Source organism: Eretmochelys imbricata, chromosome 6 (genome assembly GCF_965152235.1).
Source record: "Eretmochelys imbricata isolate rEreImb1 chromosome 6, rEreImb1.hap1, whole genome shotgun sequence".
NCBI lineage: Eukaryota > Metazoa > Chordata > Testudines > Cheloniidae > Eretmochelys > Eretmochelys imbricata.
In genome coordinates this window covers 67739941-67762230 of record NC_135577.1, presented here as the reverse complement: position 1 = coordinate 67762230, position 22290 = coordinate 67739941, and the positions used below count along the sequence as shown (strand labels likewise).

Below are 22290 nucleotides of genomic sequence, written 5' to 3'. Positions count from 1 at the left end.
CACCTGGAATTGATGGGGTATGGCTATTCCAGCATAACACCTCCAGCCTCACCCCCACCCAATGTAAACAAGTCCTGAGGCTAGGATTGGCCCTAACTAGTTAAACCTCACAATACCCAAAGTAAGACCAGCTCTAAGTAAAGGATACGTGGGAGTCACGTCACCGATCACCGAAATGCAGCCGCTCCTGGTGTGGGATATAGAAGCTGTGTTATTAGTGCACATCAACACTACATTATCATTTAGGATAAGTTCTGAAGGATGGTAATACCTTATCCACTTGAAACTACAGGAGGAGTTTGGGTAGGCAGAATGTAGTTACCTGAGCTGGAATTTGTCTTGGTCTCTGGGGACCTTCCTTCCCATGAGAAAAGTCTCATGGGATCTTTAGTGACCACCGTTGGTTTTGTTTCATCTGAAAGCTCCCTGTTACAGAGAGATTATGCTTTGGCAAAACAAGGTAATTTTTGCTTTTTGTTGTTGTTAATGTATTTACACCAAGAGCTTCTGTTCCTGCAGCATCTGGTTATGAGTGAGATACGGTTGTTTTTATCCGTTTGAACTCACTTACACACATAAGCAGGTATGCATTTATTATATGTAGAAGCCAGATGCTGGAGGGAGCATATGCTACAAGGATGGCACAAGGCAGCCTTGTACCAGGCACACTGTTATCTTGATGTTTATAGGAGGAATCATTGTCTAGTGTTCAAAGCATAGGGTCAGGAGAGCTGGGTTCTTTGACCAGGTTTGTCACTAACTCACTGTTATCTTGGGCAAATTTGTCGACCTTAGCCATACTTGCATCACTGTGCCTCAGTTTCTCTGTCTATGAAATGGGATAATAGTGTTTCCCTTTCTCACAGGGCTGTGATGGGGACTGATTAGTGGCAAGACATGTTTCGTTTAGAATTTAAGTAGGCTGAAGCCGCCTGTATCTGCGTCAGCTACCAAACCTGAGGTCTTTTTTATTTAAACTATAATGATTTAGAAAGAAACCAAGAATCCCTCCTCCCCCATATTCGCTTTGCTGTTCCTTGATGTGATTAGCTCATTTAGTGCTCCCTTGGGTCTCTCTGTACCATCCATCTCTTGTAGCCCCATTGTGACGGGACACAGCATCTATCTGTGGTGTGAGCATTGCCGTTTTCAGGCTGCACACACTGTGTTTGTGGCAATATTAAACCAATGAGAATTCTCCACCAGCCACTCTGGTGTCTGGGTTGTGTGCACCCCTTTGCTTTGTTTACTGGCCTTCACTTCCCCCATCTCTAACCTGAAGCACTGCACACAGGAAACAGAAAAGATCCAGAACCTCCTTTCACTTACACATGGTTTAAAAGCAGGAGAGGAGAGTCAGACGCCCCATGGATAAACTTGGTTTCTTACAGCCTTCTTGTAAAGGCGTTAGAAGGCTGCCTCTCGCGACACAGTTCAGGGTTAATTTCACACAACACTGCACATAACTCCCTCCCTCTTTTCCCTTCCTTCCCCAGCCTTTCACGCAAGCTTTGAGTTATGACTCTCCTACACTAATGAGATAAACAACATAACTCACTGCAGGTTCTGCTATTTCCTCTATAAGCAAATGGTTGGAACCTTCTATGGTTGCCCTATAAGGCACAGAAGTGCAAGACAACCCAGCAAGTACTAGAGAGGGCAAGAACTGTACATGTTTTATCGTGGGCACAGGCAGAGTCAGAGTAGGGGAGGTAGGTTCAAAGCAGATGTAAAAGGCCCTCTCTCTTGCCACCTCCTCCACAAAAATGACCAACGGTTCACACTTTACTTGATCATGTTGATAGATTGGTGGTTGGGGGGTGGGGGACAATGGTGTAAATCTTCCCTCTTGAAAACGGTATCAAACCTGTGTGGATCAAGTGAAAGTTTATTTAGTGGCTGGCTGAACACTGCTGAGCAGGGATTTATTGAATAGCAGAGGAGAGCTCCCCTCAGAAGTTTCATAGGGTCAGTTTGGAGGCCTGCAGGAGCTTATCTGAGTCCATCTGGTGACGAATTGGGCTGGAGGCCTTCCTACAATATTTCTGGGACTTCCTGCTTCCAGCTGAGCTTTTAGTATTTTGATGTTTGTGATTCACCATCTTTGCTGGAGCCTAGAAGTGCCAATTTGTGAGAGACCGAGAAACCATAGAACCAAAGCTTTTAAAATCTTACCAAAAAAACAAAAAAAAAGTTAGGTTTTGGGTTAAAGCTCAGGTGCAGGATTTTACCCAAATCCCGCATCCCAAGGGAACAGGTCAAGGAACCTGATTCTCCTTTCTCACCATTTTTTACACCAAAGTAAGACTGTGAATGCCCCTGCACAGGGCATGTTTGTGGGAGGGTTATACTCCTTGTATGCTCCCCCACAATGACCCACAGCCAGTCACAATGTATACGTTAATAATAGCAATTTAAATACTAGTTAAGGTTTGTAAAGTGCCTTGAAGAAGTATGTCAAGCACTATAGAAGAGCTAGGTAATTCAGTGTTTTTCCTTCCAAAGCCAGTCATAGACTATACACAACCCACTGAAATGCAGCATTCTCTGAGGTAGGGTGTAACAACTGTCACACTGCATAACAGGGAAGGGAAATTGTTGCTAAGGCCACCAGAGCCAACCCCCATTCTTACAGATGGTGTCAATCCATGCAGGGCAGACAAGAAACTTTGTTTTCAGGATCTTCTCCAAAAGCCCCTCCCATCCCCCAGTGAATTTGTTGGTGCTCAGTTTATCTGCTGTGACAGGGTCAGGCCAGATGACTACAGGAGAGTGATAGAAGGCAGATATATTAGCCCCAGGTTAAGTAGGTCCCTTTTCCTTGGGTAAGGTAACAGGGAAGGTTCCAGAACAATCAGGAACTTTCTGGAAACAATTAAGGCAGACAGGCTGATTAGAACACCTGCAGCCAATCAAGAAGCTGCTAGAATCAATTAAGGCAGACTAATCAGGGCACCTGGGTTTAAAAGGAGCTCACTTCAGTTTGTGGTGCGTGCGAGGAGCTGGGAGCAAGAGGTGGAAGAAGCTGAGAGTGAGAGGGCATACTACTGGAAGACTGAGAAGTACAAGCATTATCAGACATCAGGAGGAAGGTCCTGTGGTGAGAATAAAGAAGGTGTTGGGAGGAGGCCATGGGGAAGTAGCCCAGAGAGTTGTAGCTGTCATGCAGCTGTTACAGGAGTCCCTGTAGACAGCTGCAATCCACAGGGCCCTGGGCTGGAACCCGGAGTAGAGGGCGGGCCCGGGTTGCCCCCATCCCTCCATCCCTCCAACTCCCTACTTGATACTGGAGGAGTTGACCTGGACTGTGGGTTCCACCAGAGGGGAAAGACTCTGGCCTGTTCCCCGATCCACTAGGTGGATCAGCAGAGACTGCGGGGATTGTTCTTCTTCCTTTCCCCATGCTGGCCAGTGATGAGGCTAACTGAGTGAACTGCATATTTGAGCCACAAAAGTGGCCAAACTGAGGGCTGCCGTGAACCTCTGAGGTGAGAAAATCCGCCAATAAGTGCAGGACCCACCAAGGCAGAGGAGAAACTTTGTCACACTGCCTCAAGAGGATAAAGGGTGGCTTGACCCTGCTGGGATTTGAACTTTATTTTCTAGGAGTCTCCATATTTCAAACTGAAGACTTAGGCTGCACTTGCCAAATTTGATTTGCTCTTTCCTTTGGGGTGAGGAACTGGGATGGCCCGGTTTTCACAAGTAAGTAGGGTGTCAGTTTTTTTCATAATCAACATCTGGTTTGGGGAGTAGATTTTGTTCCTGGTTTGGTGAATGTTCTTTGCTTTTATGTAAGGCTGGCTTAGACCACTCCGCTATCACCATATGGTAGGATTGTTCTGCATTATTGACATAGGTTTGATATTGTCAAGTTGTTCAAAAATGACCATTTGTGTCCATGGGGTTAAAGCCGTTCCCATCCTATCGGTTATAATTCTTTTTTTTTTTTGTTTTTTTTTAAGTGGCGCTCTGGTTGCAGTGAACCCCTGTGCAGAATGAAATATGTTTAGTGAGACACGTGGCTTCTCTGTAGGGCTGATTCTGCAAGATGCTGAACTGCTTCTGGGGTGCTGAATGCCTTCAGTTCTCTGAGCTGCTTCTCACTTTGCAGGATTGACCCCTATAGTATGGTAATACTGGGAATGGAGAAACAGAGATGCTTGAGAAAATAATGGGGATTTACAAATGCAAAGGGGACCACATTTATTTTTTGTTTTTAACCCACAGGACTGGCCCCAGGTCAGCTGTACACATATCCTGCTCGCTGCTGGCGCAAAAAGAGACGCTTACATCCTCCTGAGGACTCCAGGCTGAAGCTTCTGGAAATTAAACCTGGTACGTGTTTTGTGTTTCTTTCTCACTTTCTCTCTCCTCTGTGTTGCATTCACTGAGGTATTGTGGATCAAGTGAAGACTGGCATACGCACAGCACTGGTGCTTAGTCTCTGGACTCTGTCTTGGCCTATCTCCTTCTTCTTCTCTTTATGCACTGGACTTGATAAAATCTCCATTCTTTTTTTAGAAAATAAAATAAATATAAGTCTGCAGGCCAAATTCATCCCTGGCATAAGTGGGTGTAACTCTCATTGAAACCACCAGGAGCTGAGCCCACTTATATGAATCTTGTCTTCCATTCATAAGGATATAAAGGGACAATCAGTTATCATAAGAATGGCCATACTGGGTCAGACCAAAGGTCCATCCAGCCCAGTATCCTATCTTCCAACAGTGGCCAGTGCCAGGTGCCGCAGAGGAAATCAAGTGATTCATCCCCTGTCGTTCATTCCCAGCTTCTGGCAAACAGAGGCTAGGGACACCATCCCTGCCCATCCTGGCTAATAGCCATTGATGGACCTATCCTTCATGAACATATCTAGTTCTTTTTTGAACCCTGTTATAGTGACTGCCAAAGTGTTAGTAACATGAAGCTTCGCTATGGCCTCTGTTGTGAAATCTTTGCTAGGAAGAGGGGTGAGACCACTGATTTGTGTGCAGAATCGTGCACTGATAAGTTTGTGTAGTGCCTAGCACAATAGGTGCTACTGCAATATAAATAGTTAATCATAACAGTTAGTGAGGATGTGGAACATTGTGTGTGTGTTTTAGTCCCTTTGATTTTCACCCTTGCTATCCTTGGTGCTCCTCCTCACCACTAAACTAATTTGAAATGGAGAGTCTGGATGCTGAATGCGTTATTGTAAAGCAGATGTGAAGGATCAGCAGCTGTGTCCGGTAGAGTGCAGTGTGGTGCATTCCTCAGTGCAGTTAGTAGTAAAGGCATACTGTCTTTAGGGTCATATATTTATGAGAAAGAGGGAACACACTGGGAGCTGTATGTGGTTTTCAAGAGGAGCCAGTATAAAACACGCACATGCAACCGAAAATATAAATTAACAAAATATTAAAAAATGTTTGACAGCATAAGTTCTCTGGGAACTGAGTGCTGAGCAACAATACCAGGGAATTGGTTTTAGTGCAGTCACTTGTGGAGCAGGAGGTAGAAAAGATGCAGAGCCAAGTCTTGACTCCAGGGAGGTCAGAGGCAAAATTCTTGTCGACTTCAGTGAGACCAGGTTTTGGCTCATTATCCTCATGATAGCAGAGGTCACTAATAAGATGGATAAAAGGAAGGAAGTACTGTAATGGCCAAATAAGGGTTACAAACCGTGGACAAAATCAAGACCCGGGGACTGATCGTGATCTCACACAGTGTAAAGGAGAAATTACTTTATTGTAATAAAATAGTAATGATAATACAATATACTTTTGCACTGTATAGCACTTTTCATCTGTAGATGTCAAAGAACAGGACCATGTCTCAGCCAATTAGACTATTGCATTTGGTAATCGAAAATAAATACATTCAATACAAGCCCCCTTTAGTGTGAAATGTAATTGCATTAAAGTATTTTCTCTGTCATTTTTTAGTTCCATGCTAATATGAACATTGCACAAAAATCTCTCTGATAATTAACGATGCTCTTAGTGTCCAGCGCTGTGCCTGTGGAATTTAGTTTGTGAAATATTTTTATTTAACAGTAATTATCTTCACATCTTGTGATCTAACTCCTAAATAGCTGTTGCTACAGCAACCTTTGGACAACCACCTCTCTTTGGCCATTGTAGACTGGGACAGTTGCATGGGTAGCTGTAGTAAAATCATGTGATCAACAGTCTAGCAATTTTTATGTTAATACTAATTATGAAAACCCATAGACCATGCGGCAGAAATAAAGTACTGCATAAGTTCATTTGCCGTAACTACTTAAAGTGACAATATAGCCATCATTATCACTTTGTATTACCAGGCAATTATGAATTACACTAAATATTTGACATTTAATTTCACATGTGCTGGACTCCATCTTTCAATGGTGAGATCTTTCATATCTTAAGAAATAAGCATTATGGCTCATGGGAATAAATCACTGTGCGTCTGTGTATGATTGCACATGGATCTTTATAGCCAATCTGTAGTGCCCGTCATCCAAGCGCCTCAAATCCTCTAACTGACATTACACCTGATCCCGAAGGGTGCTGAGCTCTTCTTGGAAAGTGAGGAGTGCCCTAATCTCCTATGAAAGTTGCTTATCATAGCCCAGGAGCTCAGTGCCTCTCAGGATTGGGTGCATTAAATGGACAGTGTCATATTAAAATCATATATTTTCAAAAGACAGTTTTAGTATTTTTATTATTTATGTTCCGCTAGGGGCTATAGACCTAGCCAAGAGTTAGGGCCCCATTCTGCTAGGCACTGCACAACTACGTAGCAGGGAACTTACTCATACAGATGTTAAATGACAGGCCCATGGTCACGCAATAGGTATGTGGCAAAGCTGGAAATTGAACCAAGAACAGAACCCACATCTCCTGAGTCCCAGTCCAGTGCCTTAGCCACGAGATCATCTTTGTCTCAATTTTCCTTACCTATGTTACTAATAACATCCTTGATTATTAGAGCAGAAAAAAAGGTCAAATCTACTTTTCACTGTGTAGACTGTTTCCTTTTAGCATTTCTCTCAGCTTGGCCAACTAAAATAGGTTAACAAGTTTCTTCATTGGTTCCAGTCATTTTCTAGTTAGTTACACTCTTTGTTCTCATACAGTAGTGCAAGACTGCAATGTTTCACTTAAAAATGTTGGAGGGAAAAGTTTGTTTTCACTAATGTTTAAAAAAAATTATGGAAACTTTTTAATTATTCCATAATTGCCTTTGAGTTTCTGCTATATTATAAACCCTAAAATCTGCAAAAAGGATTATATGGTAATCAAAATTGGTAGGTTCGATTTGTGGCTAAATTAGAACATTTCTGTAAAAGTTAAAGTGAATTGAGCAAGGTGCACTGGAATTATGAGACCCTAAAAATTGTTGTTTACCAGAGTCCAAACCTCAGATAGGTGCCTGCAGATTTAATTTCACTGCAGTGATGTTTTTTTTGTGTAGGAATTGATCTCAGGTTCTGTAAACATTATTGAAAATGCTAAATTTTCACCCAAATTTGACCTGACAGCCAGAAGATGGTAATAACTTTTGATCTCTACTGTCAGGGACTGGAATTGATCTAAAGGTGAGGAATTCTATAACCCATTACCATTCCATATTATATCGGCAGTATTCCCCCAAATCTTAAACTTAAAATGTTTTTTTTTTCAAATCTGCTTTTCATTCAAACACATGCATTTTTTTTTAAACAATGGAGGGTTTTATTTGTAACATACTCTCCAATGCTTAAAAATAACATTTTTTTCTAGCTGATTTCTTTTTTCCTTTTTCATATGATAGTCACTGGTTCCACCTGCCAGCCCTTAAGTTTGTTGCAGAATTTGAAATGAACCCTGCTTATTTCTGCTTACTTTCTTGTATGGGCATCTGTCTGTACAGATTGCTGCTGCAGGGCCAGCAGAGGGAGCAACAAATAGCATGTGATTAGTGTGTGCAGGGCCTGACTCTGCTTTCACAGATGTGAAGTGGGAGTAACTCTGTTGAAGTTAGTGGATTTACATGAGTATAAACCTTGTGTGAGAAGAATTAGGCCCATTATGTATGTTTTATTTCTTTGTATAGATTTCTCTGTGACAAGAATGGTTTATTGTTTTTGGTTTTTTTTAAATGTATTTATTTATTTAGGGCAATCTCAGTGAAACTATGACAGTTTTATGGTACAGTTAGGTAAAATGTTAGGTTTGGATAAATCACAGACACATAGAAGAGACCATTACGATTATCTGGTCTGAACTCCTGCATAACACAGGCCATAGAATTTCAACCTGTAATTTCTGCATCAAGCCTACAATGTCTGGACGACCTAGAGAATATCTCAAAATTATCTCTTGATTTCCACCATCTGTTCTACGTACAGTAAACTTGGAGGGGAGGACAAGCAGTGAAACATTTAACATTTTGAGGAGTAGACTTTAATTTTCATGAAGTATTTTATAGAGTACAGTGCTGCATGCCAAAATAGAAGAGCAACAGATATAATGCACATATGGATATGGTCTACCCTGTGGTTGTACAGCATGTATGCAGATATAATACTTTCTAGATCACTTTGGAGTGAAATTCAGCCTCATAGTCTGAGCACAAGACTGGGAACAGGAACTCCTGAGGTTTTTTTTTGTTTTGTGTTTTTTTGTATTAGTGCTGGTCAGAAAATTTCAAAATGTTTGAAATTTGGAAGCAAAATGAGCCATTTGTGTTGTTTTGTAGAATTTCTAACTGCTCCGCTCCTATTTTTTTTTTTTTAATCGGTTCTAAGTCTGTTTGGAAAACATTGATGAAAAATGGATAAGAGGAAATTCATTGACATTTCCCCCCCTTTTGGACCAGCTTTAGCTTTTACCTGGACTAAAGTAAATATTGATTCCTCTTGTGCCCTTGGACAAGTCCCTGCAGCTCTGATTCAGCAAAGCACGACAGCATGTAGATGACTAGTGAGTGCAAAAGCACTGCACAGTTGGAACTGTAAGCTCCTATTCTCCACTATTTCTGTCTCCAGTTTGTACTTAGCAGACAGTGGCTGCCACTGGGAAACGTTTGTCATGCCCTGATCTTCATCCACCCAACCCTGGCAGAAGTTAGCAGCAGGGGGTTTACTCTAACTTCTGCCATAGGTGTAAACTATGCTAGTGGGGGAGGGGTCTCCTGCCCCTTGATACATTCCTCCTCCCCATCCCCTTATACACATCCTTAGCCCAGTCTACACTACCTCCACCATCGTTAGATCAGCAGAGATTCTCCCTCCAGTCCAAATCTCTAAGCAGTTTGTTCACTTTGCTCTTCTTACACGCTGCAAAGTGAACTTGATGGACCAGAGCATCTGGCCCACAGCACTTTATACCCATGTGTATACAGGAGTAAATGGCTGTACAAGATGCAATGCAGTGGAGAATGAAGTCCAAATCTTGCTACCTCAGTTTCTCTGTCGGTAAAATGGAGGTAATAATACTTGTGTTATTTTATCTATGTTAGGGAAGTGTTGCAAGGGTTAATTAATGAATATTTGTGAAGCGCTTGTAGGTCTTAAAGTGAAAAGGACTATATAAATTAAAAACATGTTGTTTGTTATGGGTTTTTAAACCACATTTTGGTCATCAACAAACAGCCTTGCAAAACAGTCATGAAAATTTACCAGCCCAGGAGCAAAATCTGCTTATCTACCCTTTCCAGGATGATGATGCAGAACAACTATTTGAACTAATTCATCCAAAATAAATAAATAAATAAATAAAATTACTCTAGGTGAGTGAAAGAGTAGAATTTTGTAAGGCTGTATGAGCAGGGTAAATGTTGTAAAGATCATTCTGATTTTGCCCAGTGTAACTCTTTTTGCTTTGTGCTGACCTTCTGTGAGCTGTGCATTGTATGGCTACCAGGGCTGCCTAAGCTGTGATAACTTCCCCCCTAAGGGAATTAAAGCACGTACAATCCTTGCTGGAAGCAGTTATCTTGTGATAAGCTGTAACTTCTTAGCCTTCTAATTTAATTCTTTAGGTTCAAGGGCATGAAAGTGAGTGTGTAATATTGCCCCAAATGGAATTTCATGATCTTGGATGCCTGAAAATCAAACATACCCATTTCTGGATGAGCAAATAATTCTTGGTGGAGAATTAAGTCAGTAAAGCTAAACCACTTTTTGTATTTGTGGACTATCTGCAAGTACATTGCTATTTTCTCAATTTGTCTTTGGAATTTATGGGACTAACTTTTTGTCTCTTTCTCCCCCTTTCCTCTGTAGATTGAGATGGACTAGTTCATGGCAAGTATTTGATACTTGCTATTCGAAATTACACGTGTGTTGATTAGCACTGATTGGTCTCATAAATCACATGGTGTCGCTTCTGTTTCTTGCCTGGATGAGCCAGCTCTTACAATTAGGAAAAGGGCTTCCCAAAGAAGCCGCTGGGGCTTTGAATCTCTCAAGTGGCTTGATCCAAAGCCGGTTGAAGTCAGACACGCGCTAACTCCAGTGTGCTGTGGATCAGGCCAATGCAAAAGTAGCAAATAATCAGGACTAGGGAAATGTTAATTCTGTACCTTTCTGGGCCACCTAGGCCTTTCCTTGAGACACCATTCCTAGAAAATCTAGACCAGGTACAAAATGTGTGCAAAACTGGGGTAGATTGGGATAAAATTTTCCCAAGCAGTCCAAGTCCCATTATCAAAAGTGAGGTAAGCACTCAGGAGCCAAAGTCCTATTGATTTTTCAAATATGACTTAGCCACCTAAAATTTTTAGGAGGCTGTTTTTGAAAATGTTATCCAGTGGTCCTGATGCTGCAAATGCTTAAGCACATGCTTAACTGTAATCCGGTGAGCAGTCCTTTGGCTTCAATTAGATGATTTGCATGACTAAAGTAAAGCAGGTATTTACATGTTTGCTGGATCCGAGCGTGCGAATGAGGCACGTAGCTGACCCTGCATTTTTGCATGCACAATTATGTGTATATGGGCCTAAAATGAATGACACATACTTTTTAAATATAAAAAAATTGTCTTCTTTGAGGTACACAAAAGCAAATTTGAAAGATGTTAAAAGAAAAAACTGCAAAACCTGGAAATAATAACAAAAAAGTCCTGTGTGTGAAACTGCCATTAATTTGAACATATATAATTTTTACATTTCTGTTTTCAAAGGGTTTTTTGTTTGCAGCTGGAAAGATAATATTCATCTTGAATGAGAGTTAAAGTTGTGTTGTGCTGAAATATGGATGACTTTGTTATATCTGGCAAGAATGATCTGCCCAGCTTCAGACACTTGAAAGGAGCTTGATTTTTCAGAGGATAAGTGAACAGAATTTTAGCACCCTGAGGGTCTCTCAAGTTGGGCCTCCAAAAATGGAAGCATCCAAACTTAGTCACCATTTTTTCAAAAAAAACCTCTTGGCCAATTTGGTGGTGGTTGTTGTTGTTGTTTTTAATGTGGATGGCGTGAGATTTGTGATGTCCTTAACTAGGAGTTTCCTTGCTTTTAAGTGTTTTTTTTTTTATTTTGTTAATGGTGTGTCAGATATGTACATTGTTTCCACACAGTAACTTGAATTAGATTTGGATATAAACTTTTCTGTTTCTGGAATTTCCCAAATTTAAAAAAATGATTATTTATTTCCTGGGTTTTAAAAATTTACATCTTTCACATTTTCTCTTGTGTAGCTGAATAAAGCCATAAAGCCAGTTCCATGGGACACTCCAACTGCTTTGTGTCACTGGAAGGGAGCAAAGCCGTGAGAGCACATTGGTCTGTAGAGGTTAGGTAGGAATCTGCCCCATGTTTTTTTACATTTTAAATAAAGGGCCTTTAGCTACTGACCCCTGTTCTCTGCCAAGTCTATTTAACTTTGGAACTGTGACCCAGGTCCTGTGACTGGTGCCAGGAAATAAAAGTTTAGTTTCTTATAAGCACTCCCATGTGTTACTCTCATTACAGAGAGGTTAAGTGAGAAGATTATTAAATTGAAGGAATGAATGGCACTGGTGAAGCTAATAATGGCTTCTGCAGAACCCTTCGTCATGTAGAGCTTGATCCTGCAAAGTGCTGAGCAATTCTTTGGGAACTGGCCTGGAGTGCCTAAGGCAGCTGGGTGTGGTAACAGGTGCCTGGGATAGCTGGTGTGGGTGTGTGTGTTAACTGAGGTTGGACCTTGCCTGTGTATTCTCCCTACTTCCTTAAGTCCTCCTCCTCCTCCTCCTCTAGCTTCCCACTCCCTACTGCCTGCTGCTTATCTGGCTGAGATCCAGCAGGGAGAGCAGGCAGCTTGAAGCAGAGAAGCTGCCTGGCATATTGCAGAGAAGGTGCCTCAGCACATACCTCTTAACCTCCCAAGGCTCAAATGTGGGATGCAGTGTGTGATGCAGACTCAGGGGTGCTGGAACAATTTTTATAGGGGGGGTGCTGCTGATGGAAACCATGGAAACCATGTTGGTGTTTGTGTTTTACTATTTCAGGCCAGGGAGTGCGGCAGCACCCCTAGTTCCAGCACAGATTCAGAATGAGAGAGATGAATTATTCCTGATGGCAGTGTAAAATGGTTGAGATTCATTCCTGTAGTGTACAGGAAATAACTTTTTCCATAATGTTACTCTCACAATTATTTATTTCTGATGTAAGTAATTTTCAATTAAAAAAAAAAAAGGGGGGGGATACCAAATCTGTGTTGAATGTAGATAACCTGAGGACTAAAATAGGGGAAGTCCCTTGAAATTAGGCCATTTAAGAGGTACTTCAGTGCTTCTTAGCAAAAGGGAGGAGCAACTCCAGAAGCCTAGTCTACATGAGAAAAGGTTTGCCTATATCTAGAAAACCCTGCTAGTGTAGATACAGTTTATGCCAGTGAAGAACTCAGTGCTTTTGCCATTATAGCTTATTCTGGATCCCCAAACAAAATAAGCTACACCAGCAAAACCACTTACCTGCATCCGTGCTAGGGCTTTAGCCGCTATAAAAATGTCATAAAAGAATTCTCCCCAGCATTGGTACAAAAGCTGTAAGTGTAGAGGAATGCCTGTAACTCTTCTGGATGTAGGACATCCCAACAAGGAGGTGTGTCAGGGCTGCCAAATGCCTGAGTGTCGCATGAGATGAGTGATACATGCCCGCTCTGCTGAAGACGACTCATTTATCTCTCAAAGTTTGTTCTCTTGAGCAACTTCTGGCTCACATGCCACTTGAAGTCAGAAAAAGTCCTGACAGTACAGGAGCCTGGTTCTTCTCTCATGCTACTCTTATACTGGTGTGACTCCATTGACTTTAATAATTACTCCTTATTTACATCCGTGTAATTTTGAGGACCGTTTGGCCCCAGCAGTTTTACAGTTCACTACCAATAAACAGCTGAGAGAGAATAACCAGGCTTCAAAATAATTTGGAATTTCTGGCTAAATAAAATGGTCTAAAATAAACTTCTTTTCGTTGTACTGCCTCTGGGCTAGGTCCTGCCAACTCTGCTGTTCCCAGTGCTTACTACCATGAAGAGTCCCATTGGAAGACAATGGAGTTGCTCATGGTAGTAAGCAGTACAGGCCTGGCGTTCCACTGCTCTGCACCTTGTGTAGTCATTTACGTTTTTGCAAATTGCTTGTAAAATGCTCTGGGCCTGATTTTCAGTTGCAGGAAGGCCACTTCACACCATTCTGGCAGTGTTAAAGGGGCCTTAAAGTGGCTCTAACTGTTGTTTACACTCTCTTTAAGGTGCCTTTAAAGGGGACTTTTTGTAAATGAAATTAAGCCCTCTTAGTCTGATCTGGCACCCTCCACTTGACACAGGCGTAAAGGACTACTCAAGATGCAAAGCAGTGGAGAATGGTGCCCTATGACTGGTAGTAAGACCTGGAGGATTGAGCCCTGTGGCTCCAATCCTGCAAACATTTATACATGTGAGTATCTTTAGGCATGTGATTAATCCCTTGAGTTCAGTGCATGCAAAAGTGTGTGCAGGATCAAAACCTTAGGGCTTGATCCTGCAAGGTATTGATCACTCTGGCCCCATCCCACCAAAGCACTTAAGCACACAAATAACATAATGCACATAAATAGTTGCGTTGAAGTCAATGGAACTGCTGGGTTAGAGTCTGAGTACTCAGCATTTTATAGGACTGAACCCTCTAAAACTGAAGGACTGCTAGACCAGGAAACCATGTACTACTCCTTGTATACTCACTAATAATAAAGAAATTCTTAAAAAAATAAAAGAGAGATTGCAGAATGTCATTTTGTTCAATAATATGGCAATTTCATGTATTCAGTTTTATTAACTTCTTGGTATATGGCAAATTAAGTTGTTTTGTAGCTTGAAATATTATAATATTTATAGTGGATTATTTTTTCCAATGTATAATATAAAGGAATAAACAATAAATGCTAACATTAAGGTCCAGTTCAAAATGTTACAAGCCAAGCTTTACTTAGTTGCTGAGCACAGAGAGAACTCGGTGATAGTTTTCTCTCCACTACATGTCCGCTCCCTCTTCAGTGGACACTTTAAATCTGTCATTTTCATTCTCTAGGGTCAACATTTTACAGCCTCATAATCATCTTGTACCTGATGGATATTAAATATGTTTTTACTGGATTACAATTCATTTCAATATTCCTTGCATTTAAATGCATAATAAATACAAGTATTTTATGCATCAAAATTCAGACACCACCAGGGTTTCCCTCTGAGCACGTTGTCAGTAATAATCTCCTTGGGGGAAGGAGGACAGGTGTGTACTGTGCATTGGGAGGGAGAAGGCATGTGTGTGGTTTCTTTTAAATGTCACCTCCCAGACCTAGATATCACTCTTTTATAATGCACGAGATTTTATTCCTCTTAAAAGAAGTTGATGATTTAGGGCCAGAGCCTACGTTGGTGTAAATGGATGTCACTCCAGCCAATAGAGCTGCATCCATTAGATCATCTAAGAGCCTGGCCCTTAATGGGGTGGGGAGGGATGGAAACTTTACTCCTCCTCCTTGAGAGAAATGAACGATTTCTAAATATAGGTATCGGCACCTAGATACTACTGGGATGGATGCCTTAGAAATACATATAATAATAATAAATACCCTGTGTAGGACCTATGGATCTACAGAGAAGACCTTTAAAAAGACCAACAGACCTTGTGTTATAGGAAGAAAAGCTGACGTTCACAAGTGTGGGTCATACTGTCAGGCATCTAAATCCACACTTAGGCATCTCAGCAGGTGGCTTGATTTTTAGAGGTGCTGAGTACCTGTAGCTTCTCTTGACTTCAGTGATGCTATATCCAGGAGTGATGGCGGTAGAGATACTTGGTACATGATGATAAAATTAAGTTCATAGAAGCTAGGAATGTAAAGAGGGATGTGACATTTGTGAATGATGCTCCTGGTGCATCTGCCATGTAATGTGCATTGCTGAAGTGAGGTAGCAGCACAGCTGTAAAACTGAAAACAGCAGTGCTGTAACTGGGAGTGGTGCTATAGACCAGGACGGGATTAGCAAACACACTATTAATTGAATGGAGCAATAATCAAGACTGAGTATCCTCTGAAGTTGCTATAACTGGGGATGGCATTATAAATATCTTCTTCTTTCTTATGTCTTCTTTTTCCTTTATGCTGCTTTTCTTGATAAGGGTTGTGGCGGCAGCATGGAGAATAGGGAGGACCAGACCTCCCTTTCCTCTGCACAAGTTCCTCCTGAGGGATTCCCCAGCATTCCTAGGCCAGCTGGGAGATCTAATCTCTTCAGCCTATCCTGGGTTGGCCTCGGGGCCTCCTTCCAGTGGGACGTGCCCAGTAGAGTTTCAAAGAAAGCCTCCCAGTGGGCATCCTTACCAGGTGCCTGAACCACCTCAGCTGGCCTCTCTCGATCTGGAGTAGTGGCTCCACTCCGAGGTCCCAGAGTAGAGCATTATAAATCTATGAACTTGTATATACTTTTGTGGGGCTTTGTTTTGCTATCCAAATGAGCAAAATAAATCCCCGTTCCTGCTAGCAATGATACCCCAAATACACCTGAACTTAGTAAAGGCTACAGATGGAACCACTTTTCAATCCTGAATCTTAATTAGTTTCCTACTGCTTTAGTACATGGACAATATTTTAATAGTTATTGTGCCCTTTCCACCATTCACTTTTTCATATTGGTAGCAGTTTAGGAACAGCTTAAAGAAAGCTAAATAACCAAACATGCATGTGTAGATTGATGAGCTTGTCATAGCATTCTCTTCAGCTTCCCCTGACCTGCACTCTGTTCCACAGATGGATGATTGTTCTGGGCGGGAGAGAAGCTAGCAAATCCCACAACCAGATGTTAGGGAATGGACAGGGCTTCTCCTGGAACTCAGAGTACAACTGTGTCCTTCTGCAGGAAAAGGACACCCAGGTGCCTCCATCTGCCAGTGTTTATCTCTCCTTTTTTAAAAGGAGCATGACTGGGTTTGGTATGGCTGCGAGGATGGATGTGTCTCTGTGCATCAGAGGGGAATGACCAGTCATTTGTCTCTTCACTGTGGAGTCTGCCTGCAGCCATCAATCTTGCAGCCCAGCCCAGCAGCTCCTTTGGCTCATCATTAGTTGAATGAAAGGTAATACAGGAGGATCACAACTCTTAGCTTCTTGTATTTCACTTTCGTTTCCCCTTGGATGTTAGTTCTCTCCCTTCCCCCACTTTCATCCATCCTCCTTGCCATTTTCGGTAAGGTGAAGTGGAGGCAGAAGACAGACATTATTAGGGTCTAGGGCTTTACCACACAGTTTAGTTCCTCTCTGCTAGATGAGGAGGAGGTGTGAGAGAGAGACAGAGGGCATAATGCAGGCTAATAACATCTATGTCTCATACATTTTGTTGCAATTTTTAAAACAAGTCTGTTGTACTTTGGCTTGAATATGCAATGGCATGATTATACAAGCTTGCTGCTATTTCATCTTATTCCCTCCCCCACTTCTTCCTAAGACTCCTTCCTTCACCCCATCTAGTGTTTTCAAGTATGCATTGCATCTACTTGCTCCTGTCCTGGTCTATTATAGTAGTATTAGATACAGCCAAATGGTATGGCTACCTAAGAGACCACCTTACACTTTATTTGCTGTTGCAACATTTGCCATCAGCTCAGACACTCTTGCTAACAGTTCCTAGATTTGATGGTCTAAAGGCTGCTGGAAGGGCTTGGAGGGATGTCTAGGACTCCTGAATTCACTATCCTGTTGGATTGACAGAGACAGTCTATTGACCTTCAGGGCACAGTGTAATAGGATTGTCTATTTTTTTTTCTCTGACTTTTGCCTCAGGGTGTGTATGTAGGGGCGGGGGATGAGGGATGACTACATGCTTGACTTATTTTGCAGGAGTCCATTTAGAACTGACATTGGTGAATTTAAACACATTACATGTGGACCAAAGTGATGTTTGATTGATACATTTAATAAATAGATGAATACATTTACTTTTTAATTTTATGGGTTGGTTCTAATGATCTGAACATCAGGTTTGAGTCAGATTCCCTCAAGAAACATACATTCAAACCCTGTTGGGGCAACTCAGCCCTTCATATTTTCGTTTGGGTTCAGCGCAATTTAATGCAAGAAGGTCTTTCAGAAAAGATGTAAAGTACTGAGCTGCTATCTGCTCTATATGGACATTGAAGATTCCAGGGAATGTTTAAAGAGTAGGAATTTTATCTTGGTGTCTTTTGCCAACATTTTGCCTTCCCCAAACTGTTATACTACGTAGCGTGGCCACCTGCTGGCCTTTCACCCTTGGAGGTAGCTGCATTTTTATCAACACTCTAGGTGTATTATAAAGTGCTATTGTGACAGAGAAAATTGTCACTGGGAGCTCTTGGGAAAGAAAAGTCAGCACCTTTCAATAGACTGGGCAATTTCTTCTTGTGTATTTGTTAGGGCCCTGAGCCTGGAGCTCAGAGGGAAGGGTGGGTCATAGCTCCTCATTTCCCCAGTGCTATCAATCTGGTTTCAGATAGAAACCAGGAAGTGGATTGTAAAAAGTTTCATTCTTATCTGAAGGATGAACTCAGGTAATGATGTGGAGAAGGGTTGCTATCCTGGAATAGGAGAGGAGAAAGCCACCGGAGCCTGTTTAAGCCACTCTTATGTCAGAGTGGGTAAGGGAGGCCTTGCTCCTCCATTTATCTACCAGTAAGCAAATAGTTATAAAACCTGGTGCATCTCTTCCAGAGGTGCACAGGATGGAACAAATGGAGCATGGCTGGAAGCTGAAGGCCCATTCAGGCAATGAGAAGAAAGCCAGGGAACTCTGTCAAATCAGAGGAGTCTCTGAAGAGTCAGAATTCCATGTCTTGCTGTTGGAGGGCAGGGTTGCAGTCTGAGATGAGCTTTTTTACTATTTACTGTCTAAAACCCTTTTGTTTCTTTAATTCTGACCTCTTTTCCCTAAACCTCAGTAATAAATCCTTGGGGAAAACATTAGCATGGGGAAATAATCTATTTGTGGTGTTGGCCCAATGTACCACGTGACCATGGAAACTTCCTTACAGTGGGCTCCTGGTGGGGGGTCTCAGTCTCTCTCATTCGTACATTCTTTTTAAAATAGATGTTCTCTCTCTGTATCCTTGTCTTCCTATTTGCCACCCTTTTTACTGTGTTATCTGCACATTGAACAAATCACTTTTATCTGCTTCTGGCCCTCTTACCTCCCTGCCAATTTTTAAGAAGTAATTATTGCCATGTTAGCATAAGCCTGCCTACCCCAGATGGCCCATCTGTGTCCACAGCTGCCCTCTGGCTGGCCTTTTGGAGGGCATTCTACTGCCTTTGAATGTCACCTTGTTTACCCCTTGCTGCTTCTTGCTCCTCCTCCTCCCTCATGCAGAGTCTTGCTGAACCTGCAGGCTGCCTTTCACCATCTGCATTGTCTCTGCTGCCATTAATCTTCCTGTTTTACCCATTTTGGTATTAATTCTAGAGTTCACATTTTAATCTAAAATCTTTATGGGGCTGTTGGAGTTTTTCATCTTCATGTGGCAGCAAGAGCCGAGGATACATTTGTTGTGCTTTTTCCCAATGCCAGAAAGATACTTATTGGCACCTCTGGAGGAAAGTGTCAATGTTTGCATTACAAGCGTACCTCTTTGTAACAGTACGTTGAAATTACATATCGCTATCTGTCTGATGGCCTTTATCAATGTGGGTAAGTATCCTCATTCTTAGAGGTTTATCAATTGGCCATTTATCTGCTATGTGTGCAAATAAAGTCGACTAAGTTTTGCACTTTCTTTTTCTTCACTGAAAAAATGGTTTAAACCTTTGCAAGCAGCTATAATAATACGTTGCACTTTATAGACACTCTTATTTGAGGATCTGAGTGTTTTGCAAGCACTAAACAAGCCTCACCACACCCTGTGAGGTAGGTAAGGATTATCTCCACGCTACAGCAGGCAGAGGGTAAATGACTTTCCCAAGATCACACAGCAAATTAGTGACAGGACTAGAGACAGCATCCAAGATGCTCAATTCTCTGTCCCATTTGAAACTCCTCTTGACAACCTTCCTTCCCTCTAGAGCATGTCAATTAAAGTTGCTTAAAGCAATTGGTCTAGCAACAATTGCAACAGTACCCAGCACCTGCCCCACTTCTGTGGTGCAGTTTGCTTATTAAGCATCCTGACTAAAATGTGGGGAATTCTCACTACATGCTCTCTAGGGTGTCCTATGGGATATTATAGAAGTCCTGCAAAATCTCACAAGATCCCACAAATTACCTTAGGAGAATCTAAAATTTACATTTTTTTTTAGCAAACCGTAATAACACTTAGCACATCCCATTAACACTTCCACCCTTCCCTGAGAAGGTATGTAATTATAGTCCCATTTAATAGATGGGGAAACTGAGGTGGAAAGGCTGTAACTGGCTCAAGGCTATGGAGAGCATTGACACCGGAGCCAGGACTAGAACTTGGCAGCTCCTAATTCCTTGTCCATTGCTCAGATGTCTAGATCACACCTAGCTCCACAGCACCGTACCACCTGAATTACTGACTTCTGTCAAAGGTAGGGATTATGCAACCTCTTTCCTCAAATACTATAATATAATTGTTACATGAGCTGATGCTGTGAAAGGGTGAGTTGCATTACGTCTTGTTTTAAATTGATATAGGATGCTATTTAAAGAGAGAGAATGAATGGCAAAGACTGCGAAATTAGAACAGTGTTTTGGAGGGGAGAATAGAGGGAGAGATCACTTTAGGATTTGATGCCCTGGGGGAAGTTAGCTGCTCCAGAATTTAGCTAGGTATAGTAAGTTTGAAGTCTTTGAAAAGCAGGTACAATGTTTTATATGTGCCGTTGATTTATATTTGTGCTGAGAAATAAACGTGTAAATTACTTCTGAGACACAATCAACGGGAGGGCTATTTTTTTACTGTGATGTCTATTAGAGACTAGGCTACCATATTCTGCTTGTAAAACACACAGATTCGTAATGAGCAAATTTTACAATGCTTAACCATGTTCTGAGGACTGCTACCAGTCCCTGCAACCCTATTTCTCTCCCCCTTTGTTGGTAACCTCATGCGCTGTACAATTAGGTAGGTGCTAGTGGCATCCAGGGATCCTTCCCTTGGGCCCAGGGGAAATGTCTGAACATTCAAAGGCATCCTGGGGTTTTCTTGCAATTTATACCCAGAGTGTCCCATGGAATTGCACAGTCCCATAGTGCGCACACATCCTCTCTCTCTCTCTCTCTCTCTCTCTCTCCCCCCCCCCCCACAAGCCTAGAAGTTTTTGTAGGAAAGGAAGGGATGAAGCCCTAGGACTTTCCAATCTGCCAGTGCTTGCTGGGGCATAAATTGAAGGAAAGCCCCAGTGGGCCTTTACATGTAGAAAGACTGTTTAGTGAGGCCCATTTTAGGGATCAGTGGGCCCCACTTTAATCTGCAGCATCCTACAGGGTGAGGTACAGCTCCAGTTTGCCCCCTGAAGAGAGCCTTTACGTGAGGGAGGAAAATCCACCAATTCATTCACCCCACTCAAGGCGATGTGTTGCGAGAGGGAGATAATAGACAGATATTGCTTCCCAAACATCTTCAAACTTTCCAGTAGGATTAGTTCAAGGACAGGTTTGCCATTCCCTAATGGTGACTTAGGGCCTGATTCTTACACTCAGCCCCCTTTTACATCGCCAGTGCGGGGCATTGATAGACAGGAAAATCAGGCCCTTAGTTGTGAAGACGTTTGGGCATGACTTAATGCAGTAGCCTTTCACTTCCACCAGAGACCTGGCTTCTCCCAGTCTGTCTCAGATCAAAAGGGAAATGAATGTGATGGTTTCAGACTAGATCCCAGAAGATATTTGTTTGCACCACTAACCCACTGCACAGTTCAGCACTATTGGCAGTTTCTGTTCCAGAGAGGCCCAGGACTGGGTTAGTAGGAGGTATCATGGAGCCAGGTGGGAGTGAATGATCAGAACTGGGTGTAGGTCCCAGGACCGGAATAGAAGGGGATTGCAGGTCAGGAGTGAAGTGCATTGACAGAATGGAAAGAAGGTAGAGGGTAGGGTTGGAATAGCAGAGGGTACTGAGGGTTAGGATTGAAGCACCATGGCAATGCTGTTTTGGCACCCAGAGTTGGAATAACAGGGATTGCGGCTGTGCATTGGCAGAGCTGTGTGAAGGTCCAGATCTGGAATAGGAGAGAGCTGCAGGAGATCAGGATTGAGTTGCATTGGCAGAAGTGTGTAGAAGGAAGCTTGCAGAGCACCTGCTCTCCCTCAGTATATCTAATTCTACTCACTGCTGTGAATCCATCCAATTCAAGAACAATAAGAAAATCACGAAACTGATCACAAATACAAAAACAAACAAGCGCGAGCAAAATATGCTATGTTCACTGGTTTTGCCCCAAACAGCTACAAAATACAGCCAGTCAAGCAAGAGCATTGTATTCTATTTCTTCTTAAAGTATTCCCCCCCGCCCCCTTGCACGCTAATGCTATATTTGTGCCTTGGAGATGAGCATATGATGGATGGATGGATGCTGCTTGTCTGAGTTTTTCACCACCTTTTCCCCTGGGGCACTCTGTCTGCTGGCAGGGAGCACCATCCCAAAAGATGGTATCTTTTGCAAACTCGACAGCTAACAGACAGCTTCTCTCTCTGCATATTTCCCAAAAGAAGAGCAGGCTTAATCTGGTTTTTATATGGCATATTTCATTATAATCGTTGTGACTTTAACTGTTCCCGATATGCCATGATAAATAAAAGGCTGGGGTGGGAAACAGCAGAGGAGCTGAGGCTTCACACTCTTGTGACACTGATAGATTTTTATTTTAAAGTGACATGGGAT

General features: G+C 42.2%; 1 protein-coding gene across 7 annotated transcripts in view; it reads left to right on the top strand.

Moving 5' to 3' along the window:
- DPF3 (double PHD fingers 3) overlaps window positions 1-22290 on the top strand; it is a 221991-nt gene that overhangs the window by 93518 nt on the left and 106183 nt on the right. For all 7 annotated transcript variants that reach the window (XR_013346358.1, XR_013346361.1, XR_013346360.1 and 4 more), the window contains one exon: window positions 4231-4338. Coding sequence is in view for 3 of the 7 variants with exons in the window: in XM_077818754.1 (XP_077674880.1) it covers window positions 4231-4338 (108 nt within the window). In the remaining 4 variants the exon portion in view is untranslated. The remainder of the gene's footprint in view (window positions 1-4230; window positions 4339-22290) is intronic.